General features: G+C 51.7%; 1 protein-coding gene across 1 annotated transcript in view; it reads left to right on the plus strand.

Annotated features, from left to right (window-relative positions):
* Positions 1-12,258, plus strand: part of MBTPS1 (membrane-bound transcription factor peptidase, site 1) — a 47,519-nt gene extending 35,261 nt beyond the window's left edge. The window contains exons 14-22 of the mRNA XM_006860131.1: positions 256-371; positions 1,305-1,461; positions 3,190-3,314; positions 4,042-4,119; positions 6,611-6,751; positions 8,248-8,379; positions 9,231-9,357; positions 11,808-11,938; positions 12,062-12,258. Coding sequence (XP_006860193.1) covers positions 256-371; positions 1,305-1,461; positions 3,190-3,314; positions 4,042-4,119; positions 6,611-6,751; positions 8,248-8,379; positions 9,231-9,357; positions 11,808-11,938; positions 12,062-12,258 — 1,204 coding nt within the window. The remainder of the gene's footprint in view (positions 1-255; positions 372-1,304; positions 1,462-3,189; positions 3,315-4,041; positions 4,120-6,610; positions 6,752-8,247; positions 8,380-9,230; positions 9,358-11,807; positions 11,939-12,061) is intronic.
* Positions 12,259-13,561: the final 1,303 nt, after the last annotated feature.

Genomic DNA, 13,561 nt, shown 5'->3' on the forward strand with positions numbered 1-13,561 from the left:
GTGTGCTCGTGCCCTGGCTGAGCCGGGTGGTGACGGGCGGGTTGTTACTCTGTATGCTCATGCCCTGGTTAATCCGGGTGGTCACAGGTAGGTCATTACTCTGTGTGCTCGTGCCCTGGCTGAGCCGGGTGGTCACGGGCAGGTCGTTACTCTGTGTGCTCGTGCCCTCGCTGAGCCGGGTGGTCAGGCCTTTGCGAAGCCGTTAGAGCCGTTCTGAGTAAAGTCATTCTCATGCCCTGGCTCATTGCTTTTCAGGAACGGCGATCACATCCACACAAACTTCAGGGACATGTACCAGCACTTGAGGAGCATGGGCTACTTTGTGGAAGTCCTTGGTTCCCCCTTCACATGCTTTGATGCCAGTCAGTATGGTGAGCAGCCGTCCTGTGCTTTCCAGATCCCCCTTCCGTCCCCCCCAAACTGACGCTGGGCCAGCTGAATACAAGCCAGCCTTGTCCTGGTGGAGGCCAAGCGAGGAGACTTCAAATCCGACTGTGTGCATCCCGGTGGGGGGCTGCCTGTGATTCCACCTAAAGCACAGCTCCCAGTCAGACTCCGGGGTCATCTGTAAATTTGGTTAAACGATGAAAGCTCTACATACAATACAGGGTCATGAATGGAGTGGGATTAAAGACAAAACTCAGAATTGTGAAGAAGACCAGCTTACTGGTCTGACAGAGACGGATGGACCCTGACACTCTGGTCCTCAGTCACCCTTCAGGCCTGGAACTGAGCCCACCTCCAGTGCTCAACTTACGGCCAAACCCTAGACAGGCCTCTCAGGTGATGAGAAACAGCAGGGAGGTAGCACTCATTGGAACAGTAGGCCTCACGAGAACAAAAGGGCAGTGTTTTCCCAGGGAGCAAGCTCAGAAGGCAGGAAGGTAGAGGAAAGGAGGATGAATAGAAACAATCAGCACAGGAGGTGGGAGAGCGCCGTCAATGTGGGAACTGCAGTCAATGTTATGGAACACAGTGTGTACCAACGGTTGATGGGAACCATCCTGTCCTGTAAACTCGCACTCACATCACAACGAACACTTAAAAGTCACTGAGATGAAACGCTCTTGCGCTGCATTTTCTTCCTTCTCAAGGAAGCGAGGGACCGTTCCCTTCAGCATCCCAAATGAGCACAAAGGCCACAGCTCGCTGCTTCCTGTGTACCATGGAACTTAGAACTTTCTTTTTCATGTCCTAGTTCAGTTGCATGAGCCAAAAGCTAAGGAGCCAGAAACGTGAGAGGGTGGTGATGCCCGTAAGATACATTGAGAGTACAGACTCACCCGCGGCCCTCTGCCCTGTAGGAACACTGCTGCTGGTGGACAGTGAGGAAGAGTACTTCCCTGAAGAAATCGCCAAACTGAAGAGAGACGTGGACAATGGCCTTTCCCTCATTGTCTTCAGTGACTGGTACAACACTTCTGTTATGAGAAAAGTGAAGTTTTATGATGAAAACACAAGGTACTGGTATGAGTTGGTAGTTGGGTCAGAAAGTTGACTTTGGGGGAACTTTGCCCACCAGATACTCAAATGATTCTTTGACCTGCTGACTGTCTTTTTGGTTACTGGAGACATGCTCTAAAATCTTACTTAGGAGCAGATCTCTTCAGGTGGTGAGCACGTTCTTAGAAGATGCTTTAGAATGGTACTCAGCCATGGCAGTAAAATGCTCATCCTTAGAGGACTCATTGTCTTTCCTCATGATCTTAGATACGCGAGGTTTAAATTCTGCTCTTGTCTCTCGACTCCCATCTTTTCGTTATTACTGAATAATGTTGTTAAATGTCATCCAATCAGCTTTGACTCATAGTGACCCTGTATAGGGTTTCCAAGGAGCAGTTGATGGGTTTGAACCACCGATCTTACAGCTCAAGCTTACCTTGTGGTCCAGCGCATTATTCCACAGTGTCACACCAGCACTGAGTATATATAAATGTACTGCATCATGTGCCAAAGGGTCTTATTTAAAGGAACCTTCCAAGATATTTGTTGTTGTTATGTGACGTCAGTTGGTTCCGACTCAGTGACCCTATTTAGACTTTCCAAAGAGCAGCTGGTGTGTTTGAACCGCCGACCTTGTGGTTAGCAGTCCAGTGCTTATCCTTATAGTGCCACACCACGACCGCCTGAAAATTCCCATTCTATCCACGCAGTCCCTAGGGTTTGGTCTTCTGGCTTAGTCCCACTCCTCCTGGCCCTTTAATGCAGGGCTTCCAGTGGGTCTGTAGTGGCCAGTGAAGCAGATCAGAACCACACCTGATTCTTTCCCATTTGGGTGATTTGTCGGGACCAGAGTGGAGACTCAGAAGAGGTGTAGTGAACCTGACTCCTGAGACGGGATCATGAGCAGGACTGTGGAAAGCCACAAGGGGGGAGGGGGTGTGTGTGTGGCCATAGTTACAGTGCTCAGCTGCCACCCAGAAGGCTGGCGGCTTGACCTCACCAGCAGCTCATGGGAGAAAGACGTGCAGGCTCGCCAGTCCTATGGAGCAGTTCTGCACAGCCTTACAGCATCTCTGAGTTCTGGTCAACCCCCAGCAGTGGGATCAGTGTTCTGGGTTTGCTGGAAAGTCACAAAGTCCTGCCATCTTTGAGCGTGCCGGTGTTGTTTTGAAGCCCTGCTTTAATGTCATGTAAATTTGCCTCCACTTTGAATCGATTGAACCAACCCTTACCTCTCCCAACAGATTGTTCCTCACTGTGGCCTGCACTTTCTGCGCATGCCTCTGTAAACCAGGGAAAGGCTCGGAGACTTTTCTTGTAGTAAACTCACTGCCCAACCTGAGTTGAGAACACGTCCAGGGACAGCTGTCACTGGTGCTGGGGACTGTCTGTAGAATAACCACACGTTTAGAACGTGTTCTTGAGTCTTTGACTTGAACTTGGATGCGTTTGTTTCTCATCTCTTACTCCACTGCTATATTTTCTAGGTCTAGGCTGAGCAGTTGTGTGAGGGCATGTCAGTGGCGTCCTGACTGACCACATTTGGTAACAGTGTTCATTTCTTCTGTTTACTGGTTGAAGTCATTGCAACGTGACTGCCACCCAGTGGTTAGTCTCCACAGAAGCCGCAGCGTGGACAGATTGGTGCGCGGCTGTGACCAGATGCAGGCGGTGGTGTGTGCTGACTGTGGGTGCTGAGAGGCTGCGGGCAGCAGTCCTGACTGGGTGTCCTGTCCCCTCTCTCAGGCAGTGGTGGATGCCGGACACGGGAGGTGCCAACATCCCAGCTCTCAACGAGCTGCTCTCCGCCTGGAACATGGCCTTCAGCGACGGCCTATACGAAGGGGACTTTACCTTGGCCAGCCATGACAGTAAGGTTCTGTGTGTGCTTCTAAACTTGCGAGTCAGGGAAAGGCGTGTGGCCTCTGAACAAGCGGGCTCTGGTGGGGAGGGCTCAGTGTTTTCAGCAGGTCTGTCTGTAAAGTGGCCCCGTAGATGTTCTTGTTCTGTCCGGAAGTTTTGATGAAACTGTTTTATTCAGACATTCCTAAATTTGGTGCCATCTGTAAAGTTCTTCCCTTATACATTCCCAAATGGCAAATCCTGCCTTGTTATTGTTGTTAAGTGCCGTTGAGTCATATCCAACCCATAGCGACCCTGTATAGGGTTTCCAAGGGGTTGGTGAGCTTGAACTGCCGGCCTTTCGGTTCAAACCGAGCTTGCAGCCCAGCACATTAACCCCCAGTGCCACACCAGGACTCCAGAACCCTCCTGAGTTCTTGATCACTTGTAGAATTCTGTGACTGAAATACCTCTGCACAACTTGTTTCTGAAGCCCCCCAAAGATGAGCTCTGGTCGCTAGATGCTCCTCGTTCCTCATCGAGCTCGGCTCAACTTGGGTTTGTTACATCGCCCACAGCGCCAACGTTAGCAGGGTGTTTTCCTGACTCGAATTTTGAGACTGTTGCTTGTACTGAATGACGAGACAGTGCCAGCTCCTATAGTGAGACACGTAGTTAAAAACTTGTTCATAAAGACTGCATTTTGGGGAAACAATTCTTGATACCATTGCTGACTGTCCCCACGCTCTCCTCCAGTGTACTATGCATCAGGGTGCAGCATCGCGAAGTTTCCCGAAGACGGCATAGTGATCATGCAGGCCTTCAAGGACCAAGGTAAAGACTGCTCTGTGAGGAACACTTGCTGTTTGGGTTTTTTCTCCTTTGTCTTTTGTAATATTGCATTTGCTGAACACAGTTCCCCATACTGAAACATTTGTCCTTTCAGGGTGCACAGTGTGGTGGTGTCTAATACCCCACAGAGTTGTGCAACCCCAGTTTCAGAGCATTTCCTCACCTCTAAAAGACACTGCAGGCCCATTAGCTGTTCATAGAGAGGCCCATGGGAACAGAAGCTAGGGGCTGGCCTGTTAGGTTGGGAGATGAAATCCGTAATCTCGGACCCGTCTTCCTATACCCACACGGGGGGGTTTGTGTCTGCGGAGTTTCTGAACCATCGGTATTACCCGGCAAGATTGTGTTCCTTTCACCGCATAGATCTGTGCTTCACAGGGTCATGATTTAACGGCCTTCACTTGGCACACCTTACAGAGGGTTGCGGATCCTTTCTGAATACAGCAGCTCACAGGACAGCATCATTGCTGGCCCTGGACGCGCGCGCGCATGTCTGGGTCAGCAGCACTGGTCCTGGTCCCTCGTGGTGTGTGTGGCTGGTGCTGGCTCATTGCTTTGGAGGAGGAAAATCAAAATTAGATTTACGATACTCCATTATAAAGCCGCTGGTGTGAGGCCCAAAGGTTAGCCATGAGAGGTCGGGGGCGGGGAAGCTAGAGCGCTGGGAGCAGAACAGGCAGAATGCACTGGGAGAGAATGTTGACATGCTGTGCATAAGGGGCTCACGTCACTGCACAGTTCACAGGACGTTCAGTGAGAAACTGTTAGCTATGTCAACTTCCACCGGAAGTCCAGTAAGGCGTGTATTTTTTACACAAAACGGCTTTTGGTTAGTGTTGTTACCAAGTGCCATCGAGTTGGTTCCAATTCATTGCAAACCCTGTATAGGGTTTCCAAGGAGCAACTGGTGGGTTTGAACTACCAGCCTTAGAGGTAGCCGTCCACTACTGATCCTACAATGCCACATCAGGACTCCGTTCGTTAACATTTTTGTTGTTGCTAAGTGCTGTCCAGCCGGTTCCATCTCATAGTGGCTCGGTACAGGATTTCCCAGAAGCACTGGCAGGTTTAGTTAACAAATAGCTTGTCTTCTCTATGTTACCTTCCCTGAAAGCATGAAGAATTTGAATTTTAAAGGATTACAAAGATTTACAATAGAAACAGAGTGTCGAAATTAAGAACTACTTAAATAATAATTGAGGATTTAATTTTTAAATGAAATAAAGGTCTCACAAAGAAAAAATGTCATCTCAAGGTCAAAGGATGTTCCCTTTATGTTAACACTCTGCTGTCATCTGAAATCCAGATGACTTACCTTGAGATTCTTTTGAGGGGCAACTTCTTTTTCTTTCTAGAAAGGTTTGCGTTGAATCACCTTCGGGGTACAACACGGGGATTTGGGAAGCTGGGTTATGCTTGTGTCAGAAAAGAGCCCTTGGTTAGAATTGAGCCCCAATGACAGCGTGAAGCCAGGGGCGGTGCTCAGGGCTTGTCCCACTGCCTGTCCCTCCTCAGGAAGGCGGTTCTCTCCCACTTAGCTCCTAGTAGAAAGATTCACTGAGAGCATGCCGCGGTGGGACCGCTCACCTGTTAGCAACAGAGCATGCTGGGTCCTCGTGCCTGCTAGGCACTGAGGAGATGCTTACGTTGTAGGGTGAGGCTGTGTGTAGAATCGCTGTCCTCGGTGCAGACATTTGTGACCTCTGACCCACGCAGCCTTCTCAGCTATCCTGGCATCTGTTTGGATCTATGAGCCTCAGCTGCCGGGATGTGGCTGTGGCTATGTGAGATTTAGGTAGCAAATAGCTTCCATGTAAATATTAAGCTGGTGTTTGAACGTATATTTGCTGTGTTACTGACAGTTACCCTAGCTTTTAATAACAAGACGTAAAACCCAGGTACTCATACAGCTACGTCATCTGGGATCTATCAAAACTACCAGCGGTTCCATGGGAGAAAGATGAGGCGTTCTGCTCCTGTAAAGATTTCCAGCCTCGGAAACCCTGTACAGGGTGGCTATGAATCGGAACCGACTCCACAGCATATAACCACCAGCACCAGCTCAGAATGAGCAGTCTGAAGCTGTCAGACTCTGAGCATAAAAAGAGCAGGCAAGAATTTGTTGTTTTGTTTTTGTATGAAAAAGGAGAAATGGCGGTTTTAGGGTTGTCGACCAAATATTATGTATGAGGGGGCTTCATGAAGCTTGTGGAAACCTTCCATCATCTCTTCTTTCCATTTTCCACAAACGTTGTGAAGCACCCCCCCGCGGGTCTCCATTCCAAGAGACTACAGTGGAAATGGACGACCTTTGCTAAAGCCCAAGCTACTGACAGGGCACATTGTTCTAAACCTACACTGTTTGGATTGAAGATTAGATGTGGCTGTGGTTTTCTTGTTAAAGTTGTAACTAGGAGACAATGTGCTCTTTGTCAGCATTTCTTACTGCTGTTGGACGGCTGTTTCACCTTAGGTTTGGAGGTTTTAAAGCAGGAGACAGCGGTTGTTGAGAACGTCCCCATTCTGGGCCTATATCAGATCCCGGCTGAGGGCGGAGGCCGCATTGTGCTCTACGGAGACTCCAACTGCCTGGACGACAGTCACCGACAGAAGGGTGAGGACAATGGGGTAGTGGGAGAGACCCTGCTTAACCAAGACTTGAGAGAGCTGAGTTTTTGATCAGTGTCTGAGCCTGGACCCATTTAATAAAGAAATAAAACCACACTGGCAGGCTGATGGCTGTGCCACCATTTTCACCTTTCAGAGACCAGTGGGTGCGGGGCATCCCCATCCTGCCATGGAGAGACCCCAGCTTGGCCCCTGGGATGTGTGTGAGTCTCTACATGACCACATGGGGGCAGCAGTGTTCCCTGGAGGGTCCAGCACCTGCTCTCTTCATTCTGTGGAATGTGTGAACACCTTTGGCAGGTAGAAAGGTGGTTGCCTTCCATGCTTCCCCTTTGTCCGTGTCTCTTGAGGCAACTTCCAAACTTTGGGCTTTTTAGCTTGGATACAGATGGTTCCTTGTTAAATAAAGAAGGAACCGGAGTGGAGAAAGTATGATGTGTGTGCCCTGGTGAGATCAGGAGCAAGGTGAGAACCTAGTCTGCTGACTCACTCCGACCCGTGGAGAACTGGGGTGTGGAGGGCGCTATCGGCTCCTGATGCTGGAACTCACTGGGAAAGAGGGGCTGGGTTTGAACTGGGCTCAGTAGAGAGCCCCTCTTCTTCCCCTCCCGTCTTGCTCCTCCTTCTTTCTGTGTCTCCCTCCTGCTCTGTTCCCCCCTCCTTCCCTCTCTTTCTTTGCCTGTCTGCTTCCCTCTTTCTCTCTCCTCCCTCTCTCTTCCTGCCCACCTTCTTTCTTGGATTAATCTCTGAGTTAGTTGAAGTTGACTAAATTCCTAACATTTAATATAAATCCTTAGCATGTGATGGGCCTCATGAAAAATTAAAAGTGTAGGTTAAAATGCTAGTTAGAAGATTAATGTTTTATTTCCACAGATAGCTTCTTTTAAAGATTTGAGGTCACCTGGTAAGAGTTTTTATTCAAATCTAAAGAGCTGAGAGGACTGTCCCAACTCTGACTTTCTAAGGGCAGCTTTGAGGGCCTTTCCAGGGCTGGCAACATGTGAGCCCCTAGCACTTCCTGGTGGGTGGCCCAGGCTGAGGGTGCTGAGGAGACACTGCTCCCAGATGTCCATGCAGGACTGTCTGTCTCCAACGTCCTATGGACACGCCGCTCTGTGGCTTGTGAGCGGGAGCTGGGGGCCACACTCAGCACTGGGCTCCCTGCAAGGCCCCGGGAGATGATAGCTGCTCACGGCCAGCAGCCCTCAGTCGAATGGCAGTTCACATTAATGACTGCTCCCTTTACGTTGAGCTTGAGCTTCCTTTATGCGTCGTCCACATGCTGACCCCTGCCCTGCCCACTGGCTCTCACGCTATAAACAAGGAGAGCTGTGGCTGGGGATAGGCACTCGGTCACTTCCTTGAAGCCCTGGAGGAGCCCCGTGGGTAACGTGTGTTGGGGGCTTGGGCAGGGCGCATGTTCTGCCTGGAACCTCATTTTGAGGCTGACCTCTCCTCACCCACACGCTTGTCCCCCCACAGACTGCTTTTGGCTGCTGGACACACTTCTCCAGTATACTTCATACGGGGTGACCCCTCCCAGCCTCAGCCACTCAGGAAACCGGCAGCGCCCCCCCAGTGGGATGGACTCCCTCACTCCAGAGAGGATGGAAGGTAAGTGGTTCTGAGCAGCCTGTGCCGCTTCAGAACAACCGTGGCCGTGGACAAGCGCAGGCGGCTCAGCAGACGCCGTAGCCGAGCCAGCTAACGAGGACTACGTGTGGGTCTGACAATGAAGAAACCGGCTCTCGAAAATCTTGGGCCAGAGTAGCTAATGCTTCTGAGCATTCACAGGTCCTAGGTGCCAGGCTGGGCGGGTGAACTCCACATGCGCCCTTCATGATCCTGGAGAGCAGACATCATTGTCACACAAGTCTCCTGACTCCCAGGAGGCCAGCTCTGGGGAACTGGCCTGGGCAGGTCTTGTGGACCGTAGGCCCAGCTTCATGCTGTTTCTGTGCTGCCCAAATGTCCTTGTTACCACCACGCCATCCCACAGAGGTCTGCTGGGCACACACCTGCCTTTAGACTATCTCGAGCCCTGTAAATGCACAGAGCCCAGGGGCGCTCATTCGAGATAACACAGTACCGTCTTTCTTCACTTAGTGCCGCCTCATGGTGCGCATTCAGAGGCTGCTGTGACTCGCGACGATGGTATTGGATTGTACAGATTTAAGAAATCAGAAGCCTGAAGTTTTGAAATGTAGGGATTTTTTGTTGTTGCTGTCTGGCCAAGGAAGAGAAAGATTTTCACACGAAGTCCGCCTACCGGTGGTCAGTAGATGTTGACCAGCCGTGTGCCCAGTGTGACCGTCTGAGAAAGGGCAGTCTGTTGACTGAGGAGAGTCGTGAGATCTCTGAGCCTGGAGGATGGCCCCCAGGGAGCAACAGGGGTGTTGTGGCCCTGGAAAGCCCCCTGTGCTGCCTGACACTTCTTTTCCCTGTTGATACCTATGTGACCACAGGAAACCACCTATACCGCTACTCCAAGGTCCTTGAGGCCCATCTGGGAGACCCAAAGCCCCGGGCACTGCCTGCCTGCCCACACCTGTCCTGGGCCAAGCCTCAGCCCTTAAATGAGACGGCTCCCAGGTGAGTTCTTCCAGCCTGTGATCCCTGACTTGTCCCTTTGTGAGGGATTGTAAGCGAGCACCCATAGTGGCCTCCTCGGGGGTGTTGAGTCAATTCCGATTCAGCTACCCTGAAGGATCCTGGGGTGCGCAAGGCTTTCGCACAGGATCAGCCATGGGTAGGTGTCAGGTGGAGGGCATGGGGCCACGGTGGACACCGGGAGTGATGAGGAGGAGGATGTACACGGAAACTGTCAGGGACATCTGGGTTCTCGGGACTGTATGGGAACCGGCACGCCGTCTCCTCTTCAGCACTTGTACCCTGACACGCGTCTTACAGAGAGCTGCCCATTCCCCTGCACAGCCCGACTTGGCCTGGTGTCCGATAACTGTCCAGTTTACATTCTGTGTGTTTCTAACCTCCCGTTAACTCCAGCTGACAACCCCGTCAGCAGGTCTGTCACTCTCCACACTCTGAGAGACAGATAGCGGTGGTCCTCGGTATCTGCCTGCCCCCACCACCACACTTTGAGCTGGTCCTTCAGGCATGCTGACCCTCCGCCCACCCATTTATCCCACATTTCACATCTGGGTCAGGCCTGATCCAGGCTTACTCTGTAACGTTAGAAGAGAAGGGAGGCTCGACACATGAGCGCAGGTGCCAGGAAGCCCTGCCGAGGGACGGCCCTTTCCCTCAGTCTGTGGTGAATCCTGCGAGGCACTGGGGCTGTTTCCTGGACTCCTGAACCAAACATTGACCTTCCAGAGCTGGTGTCACCTGTAAGCATTAGGATACAGCCCCCCACACAGCAGTCTGTTCCACACAGAACGTGTCTCTGCCCTCTGGGTGGCTGCAGACCAGTTCTCTGAGGAGTATCCTTGTCTTAGCCGCGTCAGGGGCCTTCAAGGAAAGAGTCCAGTGAGAAGAGTGGCTTCCCAGGGCATCTGGTGGACCAGAGAAATTCAAGGCAGAGAGCTCATGCCAACTGCTTCTTGGAATTCCAAAGCAGGAACCTTGGTGGAGTCTCACCACGGAGTTTTAAGGAATTGGAAAACTACACTGAGAGGGAAAAGGCTCAGAAAACAGCTTCTAAGAATTTTTTTGTGAACATTGCAACTGTGCACCTGCTCGTCCGACAAGGAATTGGATAAGAAATCTCACCCCATCCCCCACCCAACCCTGCTGTGTCGGTGTAGGATTCTTTTTGCTTCCCAAACTCAAAAAACCATTGAAAAGAAACATGATTTGGGTTTCGGGAGCATGCCCAGACTACCGTTGTGGTGCGGCGGCCATTGGAGAATGCAGACTTCTTCAGGGAGGGCTAGAGAGACAGAAACACCACCTTCAGACGTGTACATACAGGCCTAGGTGGATGGAAGGATCGTGTTTTGAGGTTTTTGGCTTTGAAAGGTTTCCAGCAATACTTCTTGACAGACCCACGTATTCCGCTAAGAAGAAGTCATTAAGTTTAAAGGTCACTGATTCCCTCACTCAGCATGGTCATTTTAATTCCAGCGACTGAAACCTGAAACGGAAAGTTCATCCGTGTCCCAGAAAACGGATTATAACACTCCTTGGCATTTTCCAGATGTTGGAAGGTTATCTCTCCTGTGCAGAAAGCCTCTTCCCAGGCACGCTGTGGAGCTCTATGCTGCTGCAGACGGCTTGTCAGCCTCTCTTCAACTTCTCTGCACACTGTGCCACTATGAACGAGGCCTGGGGGTCTGAGGAGCAGTGATAACAGCGGTGCTTCCTCGCCTCCCGTACACACTGCACGAGGCCGGCTGTGCGCCAGGGCCTGCTGCCCACAGCCTGCTGGGGTGCCGTTGAGTGGGTCCCAGCTCAGTCGCCCCTACAGCAGAATAGAAGTGCCCCGGAGGGTGTCCTCAATGGGTCTCTCAACTTTTGTGCTGTGGAGTCACTGGTGGATGGGTTTGAACTGCTAACCTTTTAGTCAGCAGCTGAGCACGTAACTTCCTACTCCATGGTCACCTGTGTGTTTGCCGTAGCCTGCCTCCAGAGGCTTGTTTCCCTGTTCCTTACATGTGTAGGGCCTGGTGGCAAAGAGATGTGGCCCTTTGCTGTCTTGAAGACTGATAGTTGTGTGCTGTCTTACGGGATCACCATGAGTGGGGACTGAGCCCCCGGCACTGGGCTGGACTGTGGGGGAAGGGGCCGGTGCTTGTGTGGTCCCACCCGGATGTTGGCTTCATGCTGCCCCCAGCCCCTCCAGAGGGTCACTACAGTCCCCGCCCCTGCGCTGATGGGTGGGCAGTACGCTGACCCCGACTCCCAGTGCCACAGTCCCAGCTGAGGACTGGCTGTGACCCGAAAGTTGCTCGTGGTGACTTGGTCAGTTGTGAGTGAAAGTAGAGGGGACCGTCGCTTTCTATTTCTCGGGGACGGGCTCATGTTCCAAGGCTCATGTGGTGTAACTTATTTTTGTTTTGTTTTCATCCATTTCTTTGAAGTAATCTTTGGAAACATCAAAAGCTACTCGCTATCGACCTGGACAAAGTAGCATTGCCCAACTTCAGATCAAACCGCCCGCAAGTCCGGCCCTTGTCTCCCGGGGATAGCGGCACCTGGGACATGCCTGGAGGTGAGTCCTCTCGTGCTTTGTGAGGGAACCCCAGCCTGCTGTCCAGAGTGTGGTAGCCACTGTTGTCATTGTCGCCCAGACAACTTGGCCTGACTGACCATTCACCTGCCTGCCCTCTTGCAGGGATCATGCCGGGCCGCTACAACCAGGAGGTGGGCCAGACCATCCCCGTGTTTGCCTTCCTGGGAGCCATGGTGGTCCTGGCCTTCTTCGTGGTACAGATTAACAAGGCCAAGAGCAGACCCAAGAGGAGGAAGCCCAGGGTGAAGCGCCCCCAGCTCATGCAGCAGGTGCACCCCCCAAAGACCCCGTCCGTGTGAGCGACACGAAAGCGGCTCAGGTGGGCTTTGCACAGGACCCCTGTCCAGAGGGGACCCAGAGTCTAGGGAGCTCGTGGGCCATCCCTGAGTGTTGGGGCCAGGTCCCACCAGGAGAGACCCCCCCCACCCCCCGGTCAGCCTCGAGGAGGACACCCTCCAGCAAGCACCAAAGACTTGAGAGCTTCCCGGACGGCCTGGGGTCTTCTCGGCCGAGGACGACGGACTTCCACCCTGGGACCAGCCCCACCAAGGAAGCCCACTTGCTGAGGGCTACTTTCTATATTTATTGTTGGAAAAGTCACTTTAAAAAAGACTCTTGCTATTTGGAAGCAAAGCTATTTTTTTTGGTAAACGGAATGCAGTTTTTTACTCTCACCCCATCACGAGGACACATACCACAGGCTCCTTTTTGACAGTAAGGAGACGCTGAGATTTGCAGGAAACGCACAATTCTGTGAACATAGCCTTTGCTTTATTTTTATAAGTATCAACTGCCATCATGTTTTTGTAATTTGGGGTCTTGATTTCACCATTGTTGGTGAAGAAAATTTTCAATAAATATGCATTACCTATATGAAGCTAGCAAACCGTGTGCGGGTGGCTGTTTCTCCGCCGTCCGTGCCAATTCCCTGAGCACCAGGCCCTGGTCCTGAATCAGCCTGTGGCTGGGGATGGCTGGCAAGATAGAGTTCACATACTGGACTGCTCACCTGGGTGGGCGTCTACTGGCACCGTCTGGTTGTAGACCATTGTCATCCTCCAAAAGAAGCCCTGCCCCCCCAGAAACCACGAGGCTTTCTGGGTCTTTGGATTTGCCTTTTCTGGACCTTTCTGGAATCACCCAGTACGGGGGCTTCTTTCTCTCAGCACGGTTTCAGGGTCATCCTTACTGTGTACCTGCCCACATTCTATCCACTCATCAGGTGGTGGACGTTTGAGTGGGTTCTGCTTTTTGGCTCTAGTGAATCATGCTGCTGTGGTCACTGGCGTCCATGTTTTTGTGTGGACGTAAGTTTTCAGTTCTCTTAGGCCCATACTCAGGAGCGGGGTGACCTGGTAACTTTGTTTAACCGTGTGAGGAGCTGCCAGGCTTCTTACATTCCCACCAGCAGCGAGGGAAGGTTCCGGCTTCTCCATGTCCTCCCCAACATTTGTCCATCTTTCTGATTCTAGAGGTTTCCATGGGCATGGAGTGGTAGCTCATTGTGCTTTTGATTTGCGTGTGCCGATTGAGGCTATTGAAAGTACCCTGGCTTGGGTCCAGGCGCACCTTAGTCCTCAAGCTGACCGCTTTGCTCTTGAA

This window comes from Chrysochloris asiatica, unplaced genomic scaffold (assembly GCF_000296735.1).
Source record: "Chrysochloris asiatica unplaced genomic scaffold, ChrAsi1.0 scaffold00037, whole genome shotgun sequence".
NCBI lineage: Eukaryota > Metazoa > Chordata > Mammalia > Afrosoricida > Chrysochloridae > Chrysochloris > Chrysochloris asiatica.